Genomic DNA, 19671 nt, shown 5'->3' with positions numbered 1-19671 from the left:
ATACATTTTGCAAAAAGTTCTAGCACTGTAGATAACCACAGTGGAAATAAAGGACCTTTTCCCCCAGTCCAGGTCTAAACCTTGCAGCAAGCTACCACGTGGGAAAGGGTTCCTCTGGCTCGGGTGGAAAGTGGACAGCATCACATTGACATGTTTGGGGGCTTCGTTTCCCTAATCCCCTTCCTGGCTGAGCAATGAAGAGAATAGGACCCTAAATCTGACTTTCCCCTTTCTCTCTGCTTCTCACAGTGCGACTGTGTAGCCCAAATTCATACTTGGTCAGACGAAATAACTAGACCCATACTTGGAAAACCTGTGATCATGCCTGGAAAACAAACCCCAAGGATCAGACTGGAAAGTGAAACCCTGGCACACACTGATTCCAACAGAGGCACGCCTGGGGCCTGGCTTTACCCAGCCTCTCCCTATTTACCTGGTAGAGAGGCTGACAATACAACGCATGAAAAGAAAACAATGACAGTCAGAAACCCATGCGATGTTTCCGCTCCATATTTACATTCAAACCTTTCTGTTTACACTCCTTGACTCACCTTCTGAGTAGGTTAAAGAAACACATTTCTCCTATCCCCTCTTTGGCAAGAAAAATTAACACCCTGGTGCCAGATTCCACTCAGCAACTGAATTATGGAGCAACTCCACTGACTGCAGTGGAGTTCAGACCTGATCCAATGCTGTGGAAGTCAGTCCTTAAATTGGCCTCAATGGACATTGGCCTGACCCTTTCTGTGGAATTTACATTGTTGTAAATGAGAACGAGCTTGGTCCTTTATCATGGAGTCCCTCAAAGGTAAAATAGAAAAACCAGAAATCACTCATCAGACACTGAAGACACTGAAAACCATCATGACCCTTTCTGAACCTCGGACGTCACCCTCAAGCAAACTCACAAAGAGGCCACTTTAGTTTCAGTTTCAAGGACTGATCGAGCCCATTACATTAAGGCATCAAATGGCTTTATACTGTGTTTCCTCCAAGATGAGAAAAAAAAGTGACACATCAGGAATCACAGCTAATAAGCTCAATGTTCCCGTTTTCCTCACATGTATGCTCAAAATATTTAACCATCAATATTTATAAAATATTTGTAATTTTGCAAATTAATTTGCATTAATTTGTTATAAAAAGGGTCTTACCTCTGCCTTCGAGTCTGCTTCCTCTAAAACCGGCAACAATTTTTTTGCACTTTATCCTTTTTCTCTTTTATAAATGGCTGTGGCTCCATAAAGTCTTCCCGTTTCTCCGGTTCAATTTCAGGATGAAATATGGGGTTTGACAATGGTCCTGCCTCTTTAGCAAAATAAGCAGAAAGGGGTTTTCTCTTCTGAACATGCTCTGTTGCACCCAGGGACAATTCTGGCTTCTTGGCATCTGTAGGTGTCTTGTAAAAGGGCATGTCTTCGTGTCTAGGCTCCCAGTTTTAAAACCCCATGGTTTTATACACACGGCCAAATGCTTATTGGTTAGTTTTTCAAATAACCCACCCTACAAAGGCCCATTTCTAAAAGGCTCTTGTTTGAAATCTTGGGACTACAGGATTGGTTTAACAAGTGCATTCTGTGACCTAGCTGTAAAACAACCTCTTATTGGTCCATCAGAAGGAGGGGCTAGCTCCCCAGAAGCGCTGCCCAAAACAGCTATCATTTCACTACCAGCAGTCGCTGGGGTAGGATGTTTTGTTCTGCATGTATTCAGCAACACAGACGCTCTATTCTTTAATAACATGCCAAACTATGCCTTTACAAACAGCTCTCTTTACTCAAACTCACCCAATAACCTTTCTTTCCCTTTTTTCCTCTAAAACTTACCCAAACTTTCTTTTTCATCTTTAAACTCTATTCTTTCAACTTTTTTCTCTAAATGTATCCAAGCACAAACACACACAACACTCCCCCATTCAAACAGAAGAATTTTTTTTCAAAATGGCTGACAGAACCAGAAACGGGGTGGGAGGCTGGGACAAAAGCCCCAAATGGGGCTTGGAAACCTGTCAAAAATATATGGTGATGAATGCTATTGAGTGATGTATTACCTGTGGCCATGGGGAAGGAGTAGAGATTATAGTGGTTGGGGTAGAATGTCCCAACCTGCTGTAATCTGTCTGAAAAGAAAATTGGTGCACAGGATAAAACTGGAGTTCACTAAAGTAGTTAGAGAGCTGGATTCTGGGCCTGCTTTGACTTTTCATAAGCTCTCTGCTAGAGCTACTCAAAACTCTGAATTTCCATTTTGCAGAATGTTGCAAAATTGGTTTTCATTCCAAACTGAAAAAAAATCACTCAGAATTTTATCTTATTTTGTGGAGTGTTTTCATTTTTATATCTTTATTGATTTTAAACTATTTCATGACATCAGTAACAGTCATGCACACAGAGCATGTAACATAAACAGGACACACTTTGATCCAGAAAGAAGATAAGGTTGTTCAATTAGTCATATGCAGCAGCTGATCTTACTGATTTAAAATAAGATAGAATAAAAATGATAGAATATTTCAACTATTCTGTTATGACATGTCAGTAAGAGCAGTGCTTTTTAAACAGCTCTTTAAGGACTAAAACATTTTTATTCTACAAAGAGAACTAAATAATCTCTATTCTATGAATGTTGCAGTGATGTGTTAATTCTCTCATATTTGTTCCAACAGCCCAAGGCAATGGTGACCAATACCCTGGAAAACCTGAACTGAAAATCATCCTTGTTGGTAAAACAGGAGCTGGGAAAAGTGCAACAGGGAACACCATCCTGGGCCAGAAAGTGTTTGACTCCAAACTCAGTGTGAAGCCAGTAACCGAGAAATGTGTTAAAGGGAGCAGGAGCTGGAATGGGAGGGAGGTGGTGGTTATCGATACTTCTGCCATTTTGGACACAAAGGTACCTGATGAAAAAACCTCCCGGGAGATATGTCGCTGTATTGTGCTCTCCTCTCCAGGCCCCCACGCCCTGGTGCTGGTGACCCAGCTGGGCCGTTACACTGAGGAAGACACAGATGCAGTGCGGCGAGTGCAAGAGATTTTTGGAGTTGAGGTAATGAAACATGTCATTATCTTATTCACCCGAAAGGAAGATTTAGGGGATGGCTCATTGAGTGACTATGTAACACATTCAGATAACAGAGATCTTCAAAAGCTGATTGACAAGTGTGGGAACCGATACTGCGCTTTCAACAACAAAGCAACAGGAGCAGAACAGGATGCCCAGGTTGAGGAGCTGATGGGACTGATGGAGATAATGGTACAAGAGGTTGATATACAAATGAGATATACAAATGGAGGTCGATATACAAATGAGACTTATCAATATGTTGAGAAGATGCTCCAATTAAAAATGGATGAGTTACAGAAAATTTACAAAGAAGAGATGGAAAGAAAGAGAGAAGAAATAATACAGTGCTTTACAGAGAAGTGTACGAAGATAAAGGAAGAATCAAACCTGAGAGAAGAGGAATTAAAAGAAAAACTTGAAAAACAGGAGAAGGTTAAAGAAGATGCTTTCCTGCAGCTGAAGCACATGGAACAAAAAGAAATGGAAGCCATGGAGCAAAAGCTGCTGAAAGAGTTGGAAGGAATACAGAAAAGTTATGAGGAAAAACAAAAACAAATCAGAGAAGAAGCTGAGAGTAGTTATAGCATAGTGAGTGCGATTTGGGATCTGTGTTTTTGGGCATATTCATATTTGCCAAACTGGGATACATTTGGCAATTTTTTTCAGTCCTGGTGGTGAAAGAATTATGGGTTTTTTTGCATTTCTCCCTGTGGTTTAATCTGATTTGTTATTAATGAAGTTTCACCCCATTGTGACTATACAGTCTTTGAAATGTCATATCTAGTTCTTCTGTTAACTTCACAGTCAGAGTAGCATGGGATATCTGAATAAACATTAATAAAATAATTCATAGATTCATAGATTCTAGGGCTGGAAGGGACCTCGAGAGGTCATCGAGTCCAGTCCCCTGCCCTCATGGCAGGACCAAATACTGTCTAGACCATCCCTGATAGACATTTATCTAACCTACTTTTAAATATCTCCAGAGATGGAGATTCCACAACCTCCCTAGGCAAATTATTCCAGTGTTTAACTACCCTGGCAGTTAGGAACTTTTTCCTAATGTTCAACCTAAACCTCCCTTGCTGCAGTTTAAGCCCATTGCTTCTTGTTCTATCCTTAGAGGGGAAGGTGAACAAGTTTTCTCCCTCCTCCTGATGACACCCTTTTAGATACCTGAAAACTGCTATCATGTCCCCTCTCAGTCTTCTCTTTTCCAAACTAAACAAACCCAGTTCTTTCAGCCTTCCTTCACAGGTCATGTTCTCAAGACCTTTAATCATTCTTGTTGCTCTTTTCTGGACCCACAAATATGTATTTCGTATTATGCTGAAATGGAAATATTTCAGTCAGTCAGAGAACAGGGATGCTGTACTGTCACTGAAGTGTACCTACATTTTTTCCTAATTATGAAATACCCTACTCTGTGATTGGTTATGGGTAAGTTATTTCCATAATAATTCTATGCTTATTTCTCACTAATAGTATTAAATAATTCCCTGCACTGATTGGCTAATAATGACGGTCAGTCAATTGATTTGACATAGTCTTTCATGAAACTCTGCTGAAAAAAAAATATTATGCAAAATCATTGTTGCCAATATAAACTGAATTAGAAACTGGTTAACGGATCACAAGATTTAACTCTACTTAAGGAATCATCATCTTTGGTTGTATTTATAGTGGAATTCTACGGGGACCTGTTCTTGGCCCAGTGCTATACAGTATCTTTTTAATTGATTTAGAAATATTGCTGGTAAAATTAGCAGATGACACAAAAGATGGTGGAGTGACAAATAATGATACTGGATTAGAGAGTGTGCTTATAAAATTGGCAGATGACACCAAGCTGGGAAAGGTTGCAAGCACTCAAGAGGTTAGGTTTAAAATTCAAAATGACCTTGATAAATTGGGGAATTGGTCTGAATTCAACAAGATGAAATTCAATAAAAATAAAGACAAGTGCAAAGTACTTCACTTAGGAAGGAAAAATCGAACACACAACTCCCAAATGGGGAATAATTGTTTAGGTGCTGAAAAGGATCTGGGCGATTATAGTGGATCACAAACTGAAGATGAGTCAACAATGTGACACAGCTGCCAGAAAGGCTCATGTGATAATGGGGTGCATTAACAGGAGTGGTGTATGTAACTGTCCTGCTCTACTCGGCACTGCTGAAGCCCCAGATAAAGTCCTGTGTCCAAATTCCAGGCACCACAATTTAGGAAAGATGTGGACAAATAGGGGAGAGTCCAGAGCAGTAGAGCCCTGCATGGATACAATATTGATGTCCATGGATGTGGATATCTCTGGATATAAATCATAGATCAGTGGAGTTGCAGGATTCTACAGTGAATTGCAGCACTGAAAGCAGCAGCATATTGGGGTAGGTCTATACTTACCCACCGGGTCGACGCGTAGAGTTCGACTTCTCAGAGTTCGAACTATCGCGTCTAATCTGGACGCGATAGTTCGAACTCCGAACGCGCTCCTGTCGAATCCGGAACTCCACCACCACGAACGGCTGAAGTCGCGTACCTTAGTTCGACCACCCGCCCCCCCCCCGTGTAGACCAGGCCTTGGTCTGCCACTCCCAGAAGCCAAGGCCCTGCACCAGCAGCTCCTCCAGCGTGGCTGTGCCACCCCCTCGCCTGTACTGTTATCCTATCCATTCAGCAGTCTGTGTTTCCTGTTCAGAGGTGTGCAAGCCGACAGGAGACAGAAGCAGTTAAGAGGATGCCAAGCTAAGCAGGCAACAGAGCAACCAAGGACCTGCAGACACTATGGACAGGTGAGCAGGTCTAGGTCCAACCACTGAACAGCCACACAAAGCAATGTCAAATGCAAGAGTCCAAGCTGAAGCTGGTCACAGGTCATTTGAGGCAACTACAGACTCAGGACAATTATGAAGACAACTGTGGGGTATCAGCAGACAGCTAGCACATCTGGACAGACAATGCTAAGGCCAGAAGGGGGAGAAAATAAGAACATAAGAATGACCATATTGGTTCAGACCAATGGTCCATCTAGGCCAGTGTCATGTCTTCTGACAGTGGTCCAGAGCATAGGGTTGTGTCCTTCACCATCTTGTCTAATAGCCATTGATGGGCCTATCTTCCTTGTTCTTATCTAATTCTTTTTTGAATCCCATTATAGTTTTGGCCTTCAAAACCTCCCATGGCAAGGAGTTCCACAGGTTGATCATGCATTGTGTGAAGAAATACTTCCTTTTGTTTGTTTCAGACCTGCTGCCCATTAATTTAATTGGTTGACATCTGGCGCTTGTGTTATGTGAAGGGGTAAACACTTCCCCATTCTCTTTCTCTACATCAGTCATGATTTTATGGACCTCTATCATATTTTCTCACATAGATTTCTCTTTTCTAAGATGAGCAGGCCATCAGTTGCTAGGAGACAGTGTGGCAGGCATTTAGGTGCACTGGCCTCTTCCTCTGCAGCAATCACACCCCCTTATCCCACCACCTAGATATTAAGAACTGAAGAGGGCACACTGAGGCACCAACACAGTATTCAGAGAAAACATTAAGAACATTCCCAGTTCGTCACATCTCTTCAGCCAGTGACCTGGGGAAGTTTGAACCCACCAACGTTCCCAGGGATGACCCAGCATCTCTCCCATTCCTTGGTGTGAGTTACACCAGGACAGTCCAGTCTCACGCTCTCCCTTAGGTCGGGTGCGCTTGATGGCACTCGCAGGCCACATGTGGGAAGGTTTATGTGGCCCGTACCCTTTTGCCACCCCAATACCCCTGGGGTTCAAACTGGGACGGGATCTTTTCCCAGCACCCTGGGCTGCAATTTGGGCTCCCTTGGTAAGAGCCCCCATCTTGGCCTTGACCAGCTTTGGGCTTGGGCAGCCACTTCCCCCCTTGTGGCCCAGATACAAAACCTCTGCCATCCCCACCTTACACTTTCCAGCTTTTACCATCAGTCCCACCTCCTTGAGGCAGCCCAGCCCCCTCTTCACCTGGGACACCTGTTCCTCCCAGGTCTGGCTAGAGATGCCCATGTCATCAGTGTCTGCCAGGGCCAGGTTCTCCATCGCCCTCAGCTTGTCTAGACTCTCCCCAGGCCTAGGCATGGGGTCAGCATCAGACACTGTGATGGCTTTAAGCTTCCAATAGCCCCCACAGAACCAGATCATCCTGTCTCCCTTGGGGACCAGCCCCACGGGTTAAGCCCATGGGTGTTTGCTGGAGAATTTCTTTAATTCTTTACTGTTATTGCTTTTACTGAGAAAGAAAGGAGGGGGGATTCTCTCCAGAGATTGATAAGTTTAGACCCTGTGTATTGTTCCATCTTGGTATTACAGAGACAGTTTACTTTCTTTTTATTCTTTAATAAATCTTTTCTGTTAAGGACTTGGTTGATCTTTCCTTGGGTGAATTCTCAGGGAAAGGGGAGGAGGGAGGAGGAAGGCATCCCTCTGTAGTTGAATCCCAGTATCTCTCCTAGGAGAAGGGAGGGGGGGAGGAAGCAGGGGAGAATGGTTTACTTCTCCTAGGTGTAAGAACTCCATGGATTTGGGGCTCTTGGGATCCCCAAGGATTTTGGGGAAGGACTGTGTCCCAATACACGTACATTATTGGGTGGTGGCAGCTTTTACCAGCTCTAAACTAGGATTTTAGTTTAGGGGAGTCCATGCAGGTCCCCATCTTGGAACCCAATAGCTCTAAGTGGAGGAATAGACCTATGACATGGTTGGCAGTGGTGACGACCCTGAGAGCCATACAGAGGCAAGGCTTTTCTACCAAAGGGAGTTTTAAAGCAGTTTTCAGGGTTGGAAGGAATCTTCAGCTAGGTTGGCTGGAGGGAATTAAGTTTTCTGGCAAGGCTTTGTTACAGGAGACCCCATACTGAGAGCTACTTAGCAAGGGCGAGAGACACTGGTTAAACCAGTTTGTCTTACTCTTGGGTGGAGGGGGAAAAACCTATGGAAAGCAACCTGAGAAAAGAGCGGGGGTTAGAAGTATTCAGTTTCTAACAAGGTTTTGTTAGAAGGAGTTTTTTTCAGCTGGGCTAAGCTGAAAAGAGCTATTCTCTTCTCCTAAAGCAGGACTGCAGGTTAGGAAGGAGAAATACCCCAAAGGCAAACAGACAAGGTTTTTCTAACAAAGGGATTGTTAGGAGGAAGTTTCAGCTAGGCTGGCTGAAGGGAATAAGGTTTTTCTCACAAGGCTTTTGTTAGAAGGGAAACCTACTGAGAGGGTACTTAGCAATTTGCAAGAGACAGTTGCAAGACCGGTTTGTTTAGTGCTGTGAGGAGGAGGGGGACATTTTTTTCTCTTTCTCAGTCTAAAGCACAGTTGGTAGCTGTGAACCAGCTACATCAGCATAACACCAAATGTAAATACAGAGTTTTTGTTTCTTTTCTATTCAGTCTATCCGGGAATAGAAAGGGGTAGGAATTGGGGGAACCAGTTCACTCACTGCAGAGGGGTGTGGCCAGCACCAGAAAGCAGCACCAGCAAGCCACACAGAAAATTCCCTAACTGCAGAGGGGTGTGGCCAGCACCAGAAAACAAAAACAATGAATGCCAAGGAGGAATCTAAACTGTAAACAAGACAAAGAGAACTGCAATTAAAAAAACAGGAATTACAGATAAAATTCAAGGAGATGGAATTAAAAAAAAAAGCCAAACAGGCTGACCACAAGAGGGAGCTGGAGAAACAAGAGGCTGACCACAGGAGGGCGTTGGAGCTCCAGAGGGAGGCCCACCAGCAGGCCCTGGAATTAGCAAAAGCTAACCCAAATGTTCCAGCCAACCCTAACAATCCTTCTCCATGCACTGTTCCCCATCTCAAGAAATTTCCCACCTACATGGCAGGTGAGGACACTGAGGCCTTCTTGAAAAATTTTAAAAGGACCTGCCATGGGTACAGCATCCCTGAAGACCAGTAGAAGGACTGGTCAGGAAAGTGGACTTTTGCTGTCTATGACAATTATTCTATCCCCATGCTACTGGGGGAAGACTTGGCCAACCATGTGCAGCTGGCCAAGAGGGGGGGAGTGGTCACCCGCAGTCAGACCAAACAAGCTTCCACTCCCATCCCTGTTCCTGAGCCGTCCACCAGGGCCCCGTCTGTGTTACCAGAGACCCAGACTGAGGTGGTGGAACCGGATCCCATGCCAACAACTACAGCAGCCATAGTACATCCAGTCCCAGGACCGGAACTGGAAGAACAACCAGCGCCAGCACTGACGCCAGCGCTTGCAACTCCAGAGGGCACCAGCGGGCCTGAACTGGCTGAAGCAGCAGACAACCCTACCCAAGAGGCTCAACCAAAGCCTGAAATATCACCTAGTGCACCAGCGGAGAGCGGTTCACAATCAATGAAAACAACCCCATCACCTACATCGCTTCCAGAGGGACCCAGCCCAGGTCCACAGTCTAAGGAGGAACTGGTGTCTCCAGCATCAAGGGAACAGTTCCAGGCTGAGCAGGAAGCAGATGACAGCCTTAAGACAGCTTGGGCGGCGGCACGGAGCAACCCACAGCCTCTCAGCTCTTCTAACCGATCCCGGTTTGTATAGAACAAGGACTTTTATATAAGGAGATTCTTTCTGGTGGACACCAGGAAGGCTGGCATCCTCAAAGACAGTTGGTAGTTCCAACTAAGTACCGGGAAAAGCTCTTAAGCTTGGCCCATGATCATCCCAGTGGGCATTCTGGGGTGAACAGAACCAAGTACAGGTTGGGGAAGTCCTTCCACTGGGAGGGGATGGGCAAGGACGTTGCCAAGTATGTCCGGTCAAATGGTTTAAAAGTGTTCTTAAATGTCAAATATCTTGTTGTTTACTTACTTAGTAGTATATGCAATAGTGCATGTGTTTTGTTAATCTGTTTATTTTAAAGTTCTAGAAGGAAATCACCGCCAGTGTGGTTCCCCCACTGTCTGCGATTTGGGGGGCGTGTCATAAATAAACAGATCAGGGTTAAGGTCTCTTTTACCTGGAAAGGGTTAACAAGCTCAGTAACCTGAGGAACACCTGACCAGAGGACCAATCAAGGGACAGGATAATTTCAAATCTCTGTGGAGGGAAGCCTTTGTCTGTGTTCTTTGTTGGTTTGTTCGATCTCTCTTTGGATCTAAGAGAGGCCAGACATGTCTCCAAGTTCTCCTGGAGTAGTTCCTACTATCCAATAGTGAGGATTAATTAGAAAGGCGGATTAGTCTTATAATTTGATTTCTACATTTGCAATTGTGTGTTTGCTGGAGAATTTCTTTAATTCTTTACTGTTATTGCTTTTACTGAGAAAGAAAGGAGGGGGGATTCTCTCCAGAGATTGATAAGTTTAGACCCTGTGTATTGTTCCATCTTGGTATTACAGAGACAGTTACTTTCTTTTTATTCTTTAATAAATCTTTTCTGTTAAGGACTTGGTTGATCTTTCCTTGGGTGAATTCTCAGGGAAAGGGGAGGAGGGAGGAGGAAGGCATCCCTCTGTAGTTGAATCCCAGTATCTCTCCTAGGAGAAGGGAGGGGGAGGAAGCAGGGGAGAATGGTTTACTTCTCCTAGGTGTAAGAACTCCATGGATTTGGGGCTCTTGGGATCCCCAAGGATTTTGGGGAAGGACTGTGTCCCAATACACGTACATTATTGGGTGGTGGCAGTTTTTACCAGCTCTAAACTAGGATTTTAGTTTAGAGGAGTCCATGCAGGTCCCCATCTTGGAACCCAACAGCTCTAAGTGGGGGAATAGACCTATGACAGCAGTTCAAAAGGGAAGAATCCTGTGGATTCCTGGGGCACCACCAGCTGCCGCCCGATTCCCCCCAGTTCTACTTCCCCTTGGGGAGTCCATTCCCGGTACAGGAATCCCTTCTCCCACAGGACTCTGTCCCTGCAGCCTTCCCCAAGGGGGTTTGCAGCGCTGTGGCCAGCAAGTTCCCGCAGCTTCTCCAAGCAGGGATCCCTCTGCAGCTCAGTCTGGGATTCAGCTTCTGGGGAAGGGAGTGGGACCTGCTCCCGTCTCGCTGGCTGGGCCTGGGGTCACAGCCTCCCTGAGCCCTGTCCCTGGTAGCTCCCTCCCTGCTATGTAATCACTTCCCAGTAGCACGTCTGGACCAGGCAAACCTGGTTGGCAGCCGACCTGCCCTGCCTGGGTGTCCCCCTACTCAGCTGGGGTCTCAGGCAGCGAGATCCTTGCTTTGGTCACAGCCTCAGAGCCAGCGTGAGTTCCAGTGTGCAGGGGGGTGGGGAGCATGTCTCCCTCCCTCTCAGCCCCAGGGGGCTGATTACAGGTAGGCAGGTATCCTGAGCCCAGCAGCCCCTCCCCCCTGCCAGCCAGGTCATTTGCATTTTCACTGACTATTTCCATCTTAGCCAATTGGTTCCCTGGATATAAATTCAAACCCTCGGCCGTTACAGGAGCAGGGCCTGGATCCTGACCCAAAGAGACACAGTCACAACCCAACAGGGCCTCCCAGCCGATATCCTGGAGAGCCCCAATGACCAGGCAGCCTGACCCCTCCTGGGTCTGCACAGGGATCCGGGCCATAGGCAGGGCGACGGGCTTCATCCCGGGGACCTTCACCCAGGTCACCCAGCCCCTCAGCATCTGCGGCTGCACCACCCCAGTTCTCTCTGTCCCAGGGTCTCGCCACCCCAGGCATGTCTCCCCACTGACCCCGGGCAGCCCCCTATGTCTCTTCGCTCCACCATCGCCAGTCCATGCTGCTGCTGCTTCTCCTGCAGCTTTTCCTCGGGCTCTTGCTCTCTCTCACTGTCCTCTCGCTCTCTCGGGCTCTGCTCCCATCTCATCCGTCTCCAATCTCCTGATGGGGAACCCGACCGTGAAGACCCTCGTCTGGTTGGGGACCAGACTCTCAGGGATGCCTGGCTGCTGTTCCAGCTGCTCCCAGATTCTTTTATAGCCCCATCTGGGTCAGGAATCTGCTCCTCAGAGCAGTCCTCCTCCTCCAGCTGCACGATTAACTGGGCCTGGGTGAGCTTCCCCATGCGTAACCCTCTCTGTGTGCACAGGATCACAATGTCCTTCTTAAGGAGATGGTGACAGGCCATCACTGCACCGTTCCCAAGTGGCTCTGGACTCACAGACCTGTGTGCTCTTGGCTCCCCAATGGTTTCCAGGGAGAACCCCTGGTGTGCCAGCCCTTCTCGTGGTCACCACCTCTTTGCCAGGGTCGAGCTGCAGACTCCTCCACCCCTGGGACTGCTCCTGCAATCCCCAGGGAAACCCTGCTACTGCAAAAGTCCTCCTCTCTCCCAGGGTCAAGCCACAGTCTCCTCCACCCCTGAGACTGCTCGCTGCAGTCCTCAGGGGGACTCCATTACTCCAACAGTCCTTTTCACTGGTCACACACTCCCAGAGGTTAACCGCCCCCTGAAACCGTCCCTCTCTGAGCCTTCAGCACGCCTGGTCCTCATTATCCCCCCTTTGTTTTACTGCTCCCCAGTCACTTACTCCAAGAAGCGCCATTCACGGGGTGCAGTACATCCCATCACTACCACCAGTTGTCACGGAGTCCCTGGGCGATGCTCTGGAACTGCTCCCCACCAAGCCAATCAGGACTTTGGGGTGTCTCCTCTCCCTTGGAGCAGACTTTTTCAGGGAAAGAAGCTCAGACGTCTTCACCTTCTGGGTCTCTCCTTAGAGCATTCAGCATCCTCTGCCCCTCCATGCTCTTCCCACAGCCAGCCCGCCCCGGCGGGGTCCTGGGGAAGCCCCCACTCTGCAGTCAGACGTGACTCTCAGCCAGCCGGTAAAACAGAGGTTTATTCGCTGACAGGAACAGGGTCTAAAACAGAGCTTGTAGGTACAGCGAACCGGACCCCTCGGCCAGGTCCATTCTGGGGGGCAGTGAGCCAGACCCCCATGTCTGCCCTCACTCCTCGTCCCCATCAAACTCCAGACCCCCAACCCCCTCCAGCCCCTCCTCTGCTCAGTTCCTTTCCCGGGCCAGGAGGTCACCTGACCTCTTTGTCTCCAACACCTTCAGCTGGCACCTTTGCAGAGGAGGGCCCAGGCCATCAGTTGCTAGGAGACAGAGCACCAGGCATTTAGGTGCACTGGCCCCTTCCTCTGCAGCAATCACACCCCCTTATCCCACCACCTAGATAGTAAGAACTGCATAGGGGACACTGAGGCACCAACACAGTATTCAGAGAAAACATTAAGAACATTCCCAGTTCATCACAGTCCCAATTCAGATTCCTGGGGAACTTTGCTATTTATCTCTCTCCCTTGTGAAAACTGACCATTTATTCCTACCCCTTATTTCCTGTCTTTTAATCAGTTAGGATCCATGAGAGGACCTTCCCTTTTATCTAATAATTGCTTAGTTAGAATGAGTCTCTGCCATCAACTTGACTGATGTGGGATAGTGAGAAGTAACGGGAATATGAACAATACAGAGCAGTATCAGGGTGCCGCCCAACAGAATGGAGGAAGCAACAGGGTGAAATCAAGTCCCCCAACAACAGCAATAAAAGAGGGAGACTGGTTTGAAAAGTAGCTGTCCCACCCTTCCCAGAGTGCAGCGAACAGCTGTTCGGTGGTGGGGGAAGTGCTAGGAGAGGGAGAGGCAGGAATGCAGCGTGCTTGTGGGGGGGGAGACATGGGAGGGGAGAGCTTGGCAGCCCGTGGGGGCAGACAAAGCCTGCAGCAGGTGCCCCAGGAGCCATCAGGACCAAGCTTCTGCTCCCACAGCTGCCTGGCCCTGGGGCTTTCTGTCATTGGGGGCCCCATCCCAGGGCACCAGGTTTTATTGTAAATCTGCCTCTGGGCAGAAGCTTGCTCCGGCCGTCTCCTGGGGGGCTTGCTGCAGGCTCTGCTCCCACCAGCAGCCAAGATCCCCCCTCCCCTACCTCTTCCCCACCTCCCTCCTGAGTGCACCGCATTCCTGCCCCTCCCGCACTTTCCCAGCACTGCCCCCGCTGCCAAACAGCTGTTTGCATGCTCAGGGAACTCTGAGAGGGAGGGGGAGGGGCAGGGCTACAATGCGCTTGGGGGAGAAGGCGGGGTGGGGTGCGGCCTTGGGAAAGAGACAGGGGCTGGGGACTGGGAGCACCCCCACACCCCTAGCCCCCTTCCCTGACTCCTGGACCCCCTTATCACACACTCAGCCTTCCCTGACTCCTGCACCCCACACACATCCCCATGCCCTGATTCCTGCACCACAGCCCCACCTGTACCCTTCACACCAAATGAGAGCTGTTCCAGACCCCAATCCCTAGCCAGATCCTGCACCTTAACTCCCAGCCTGCTCCTGCATCCTAACTCCCTCCTAGATCCTGCACCCCCAGCCCTGAGCCTTCTCCTGCACCATACCTCCCTCTCAGACCTCACATCCCAACCTTGAGCCCCTTCCTGTTGTGTATTTGGTTGTCACTTCCCACATCCTAACTCCTGGCCAGACCCTGCACCCCAATGTTTTTTTTAAATAAAGGGCTCTTATCCTTTAAGCTCTTTACAATAGTTAGCTACCGGTACAGACAATATTTGGAAAGATCATTAAGTGGTCTGCTGAGACCCTCAGCAATTTTCAAGTGGTCTGTGGAAAAATAAGTTAGACTACAAAAACAACCAAGGTACCTCACTTTATTTTCATTTGCTTGCAATTACTTATAGGAGGAGCATAAAGAAAAACAGAATGAAAAGCAGGCAGGGGGAGGGAGAGATAAGAGAGAATGTTCTTTTTCTTGACTGGGTCCCAATGGGGTGCCCAAAAATGAAGCTGAGAACAGGGCCTCACTAATTCTAAATCTGGTACTGCTTCTGCCCCCACAGCTGCCCGGCCCTGGGGCCCCCTGTCATTGGGGGGCCCTGTGCCAGGGCACCCTGTGCTTTACTGCAAATCCGCCTCTGCAAAATGCAGTACATGAAACACAGAAGATTTCTCCCTGCTTCTACATTTTATTAGCAATTTGTGCTTTCACTTTTCTATTCTCAAATTCTGTTATATTTAATCTTTATGCATTAAGAACAATAACAAACTTCAATCTATATCACTTTATTTCTGATGAAGAAAAAACAGTGAAGAAAAAATATAAAGTTTCTATGTGAGTAACAGCCCAGCTTCAGTCTCTGTAACATCCTTCACCTTGAACTGCCTCACAGCACTTCCATTGCAGGCATTCTATGGAAACCCGTTTATACTTAAAGAAGCAGAACTGTGCATCAAAAAAAGAGTGACACCTTTTGTTTGCAGATTTATATACCCCACAGTCCTGAAAAATCACTGAGGTTGCAGAGCCTGGAAACAGAAATCTCTGCAAAAAATTGCATTCCCTGAATCAGCACTGCCAAATGTTCTATTATATGGATTTCAGCTGCAGAAAAGTTTTTGGTGTTCTCATGATTTGTTCACACAAGGCACTGGACAAATGCTGATCGCTATATTCAGGGGAAATTGCCATTGTATTTGGCAGTTCTAACTGAGAAAGAAACTGAAGTTTATTTTTTTTAAGTAACAATTCCGTATATTACCATATTTCATACGCATATCACTGGTGATTTTACATTCTTTGCTTTCAAAATATCTAATAAAAGTACACTTAATGGGCCATATTAATTCCTTGTGTAACTAAAGCCAATGGAGTTTCCATCTTCTCACAGGTCTAAGTTTGGCCGTCTAAATGTTCAAGATTTAATTTTTAGTAGAAACTTTACAATGTTCAATGTCTCAGAGTTGGAACTACTGTACATTTACATAATAACTGAAGATATTTGACACCTCTGTTCAGAGGGCTATGTTGTAGTCTGTTGCATAACTGTAAATTCAGACTAACATGGCTACCACGCAGAAACCTGTAAATTCACAATACTCCACTAAAATTAATAGAGCTACCCAGGGGCGGCTCCAGGCCCCAGCACGCCAAGCGCATGCTTGGGGCGGCAAGCCACCGGGGGCGCTCTGCCGGTCGCTGTGAGGGCGGCAGCCTGCCTGCTGTGCTTGGGGTGGCAAAATGCCTAGAGCTGCCCCTGGAGCTACCCCATTGCAACTCCAGAGTAACTGGGAGCAGTTACATGGCCACAATCCAGATTACCTCACTGAAATTAATGGAATCCAACTACTGCAAATGCAGGGTAAGTGAGGGCAGAGTTTGGTCCAGAATCTTTAAAGCAACCTAGTATTGAGGCCTCATGGTTGGACCACTGGACTATTCTCTATTCTGTCACTTGCCTGTGGGTGACTATGGGCAAATCATGTCACCTCTCCTCTCTGAGCCTTAGTTTCCCCATCTGTAAAATGGGGAGAATGATACCAACCTCCTTTGTAAAGCAGTTTGAGATCTACTTATGAAAAGCTCTCTATAAGAACTCAATATTATTATAATACATAATGGTAATAAGGAAGAAATATTAATATTATTACTTGTATTTTGTATGATACAAAATACAAGTAATATAAAATACAAGTAACTAGCATAAGAGTGAGGTGCTGGAGAAGCTGAGATGCAGGGTTTGAGGAACAGCAGGCTTAGGGTTGCAATGAAACTTTATTAGTCGCTGTTAATGAGGGAGATAAACCAGGAGAAGTACAACAACAACAAAACAAACTGCAGCAACCCCTAAACACAAAATATACTTTGTAAAACCTGCTTTCACAGTCTTCACTGTGGCTGCTTTATTTATTCCCATAGAACATCTCATGTTTTATTAATTAAATATATCTCACTGATATATCTGCCCCCATTCTCTTGAACCATTTTCTGGATCATTTCAATCAGCTCAGAAACCTGTTCAGCCTGTTCTGCTCCAGTTGCTGTGTTATTGTAGTGTTCTGGTCACTACAGGATCTTTCTTGCTCATCCCATACAAAATGACCCCTGCTGTGGAGAGGGGAAGTAACAAGAGATGCTTCCCACCTCCAGGAATCACGTCTCCAATGAGGTGGAGGTCATGATCAAAAGACACTTCTTGACACAAGGAGTTTACAATGTAAATTTAATACAGAGACTACAAGTGAATAGAAGAAACAGGTGGAAGGAGCACAAGATAATTGTGAGACTGTTATCCCTGATTACAGCACATCAGCTGCCTCATGTGTTTTGTAGGCAGCACGGCCTAGGTGGGTTTAGGGAGAAATGTAAAGGAGGATAATGTTGTGCAGTTTTACAGGGAGCTCCTGACATGTGCAGGTGGTGGCATGGGAGACTTTGCAAAAGTGCCTTTCCAAAAATCAGACAGTGATGAAGGCTAGCATCACTGGCAGAGTGGAGGTGTAAGTCCACTTCCCTGTACTGTATGAGAGATGATAGGCAGGGCAGACATAGACTATGAAGTGACTTAAAATTAAAGACAGTGGAAGGGGTGTAAAACGGGGAGCCAGTGGAAGAAAGCAAAGAGGAAAGGTGATATAGTTGAAGCAATGAGCCAGGAAGATGTTTTATGCAATACTATATTTATTGGATAGACTTGAAGCAAGACTGCATTTGTTGAGACCAGAGAGGAGGAGGCTGAGAGATAAACAGGGCCTGGAGGAGAGTTTTATCAGGGCAGACAGAAAGGAAAGGCTGAATTGGAGAGATGCTGTACAGGAGGGAGCAGGAAGATGTAGACATGACCTGGAGATAAGGGTCTAAAGAAATGGTGGTGTTAAAGATGATGCCCAGGTCCTAGGCCTGAGGGACACAAAGGATGGTGGTACTGGGCACTGTAACTAAGAAAGAGAATAAAAGTGGAGAGTTTTATTGAGAAAGATTAAAGGCTCTGTTATGGCCATTTTGAAATAGCTTTGAAGGCTGCACATCAACAATGACATGTCAGAAAGATAGGCTGAGACTTTAGTTTGGGGAGAAGGATATAGGTCAGAAGTGGAGATTTTTGAGTTGTCAGCACAGAGGTAAAACAATATTTATGTGCTAAATAGATCGAGTTGGGGGAAAATAGGAGGGAGCCCAGAACAGAGCTCTCTGGAATCCCCACTGAAAGTTGGAGCAGAGGAGAGGAAGGTCCTCTGAATGAAGCACTGAAATGTGGCCAGAACAAGGCTCTTGGTGTAACTTTCTCACCATAGGTTGTCATCTCCTTTGTTCTTCCTCTCTTTCATCTCTATCTGAAATAGATTAAAATGTGTTATTTATTTAAAATATCCTTTTTCCTCCAAGCTCAGAATTTAGAAAGTATGATATTAGAAATACTCTGCTCTCTGCCTGGAAATCTTGATTATGGCCTGAATAGTGATGACACTGATTCTTAATATTTAATGTCCATCATTCTTCTTCCTCAAATTTTCCCAGTTTAGAAATAAAGACCCTGATTGAGCAAGGTACTTAAGTATGTGCTTAAGTTTAATCACAATTAGTACTATTGACTTGTGACTTTGATGGAACTACTCATCTGCTTAGAGTTAGGCATATGTGTAAGTACCAAGCTGTACTGTGGCCATAGGCACTGATCCTGCAAACACGTATTGTCTTGTTTAAGAATGTGGCTTGTCCCGGTGAAGGCAATTGGTATACTCACAAACACATGTGAAAGTGTTTGCAGAATTGGGGCCATATCAATTTTCCTAACTGCCAGTAACTCAAGCTGTAGTGGATATATGAAAATCAGTCTCTGGTATGGAGGATGGGTCCATCAATGGCTATAAGCCAAAATACTCAGGGATGCAACCCTGTGCTCTGGGTGTACCTAAGCATCTGCCTGCCAGAAGCTGGGAGTGTATGGATCATTTAATAAACTGTCCTGTCCTATCCTATGCATTCCCTCTGAAGCACCTGACATTGGCCACTGTCAGGAGACAGGATAATGGGCTAGATGGACCATTGGTCTGAAACAGTCTGACTGTTTTTATGTACTGCTCAATGTATACAAATACATTTTCATCAGGAATCAGAATTTACCTGTCAAGTATCAGAGGGGTAGCCGTGTTAGTCTGGTTCTGTAGAAGCAGCAAAGAATCCTGTGGCACCTTATAGACTAACAGACATTTTGCAGCATGAGCTTTCGTGGGTGAATACCCACTTCTTCGGATGCAAGTAGTGGAAATTTCCAGGGGCAGGTATATATAAGCAAGCAAGAAGCAAGCTAGAGATAACGAGGTTAGATCAATCAGGGAGGAGATCTGCCCCCTGATTTTAACCATTCTTACAACTGAGTCCTCAGTTTTGTGGGGAGGTGTCGACTTGGGTCTCTGCAGATGCGAATTGTTCTGTGTGGCATCTGAAAAGACAGGAACATGGTTCTGGGCCCCTACATAAGATCTAAACGCATAACCCTGTCGAGGGGCATGCCCACTCAAAGGTCCAGGATTATTACGTGAGTTAGGGTTATTTTGCCAACACTGGTATCTAGGGAATTTAGGAGCCCCTTGACCTAACTCTGGTTGAGGTTGAGTATTGTTTTAGAGAGATATGGTAGGTGACATAATATCTTTTATTGGACCTACTTCTGTAGGTGAGAAAGACACGCTTTTGAGCTTATTCAGAGCTTTCCTTCAGGTCTAGGAAACTTACAGAGTGTCACAGGTAAATCTGAGGTGGAAGAGATTGTTTAGCATAAGTAGTTAACACATTTCAAGGGACCATTCAAAGTGCAGTAGCCTGTTCACAACCTCCTGTCATAGGAGGGGAAAGTAAGATGGGGGAAGGCTGCGGGGGGTGTTAGTGGAT

At 46.3% G+C, this 19671-nt stretch overlaps 1 protein-coding gene across 1 annotated transcript; it reads left to right on the top strand.

Annotated features, from left to right (window-relative positions):
* Positions 1–792: 792 nt before the first annotated feature.
* LOC120393769 (GTPase IMAP family member 4-like) lies at positions 793–5308 on the top strand. Its single transcript, XM_039518265.1, has 3 exons — positions 793–808; positions 2666–3651; positions 5276–5308. The coding sequence occupies exons 1-3, from the start codon at positions 793–795 to the stop codon at positions 5306–5308; spliced, it is 1035 nt and encodes a 344-aa protein (XP_039374199.1).
* The last annotated feature ends 14363 nt before the right edge of the window (positions 5309–19671 follow it).

The sequence above is a fragment of the Mauremys reevesii genome, unplaced genomic scaffold (genome assembly GCF_016161935.1).
Source record: "Mauremys reevesii isolate NIE-2019 unplaced genomic scaffold, ASM1616193v1 Contig3, whole genome shotgun sequence".
Taxonomy (NCBI): Eukaryota; Metazoa; Chordata; order Testudines; family Geoemydidae; genus Mauremys; species Mauremys reevesii.
The sequence above is the reverse complement of the archived record's forward strand: the minus strand, read 5'-3'. Positions and strand labels throughout refer to the sequence as shown.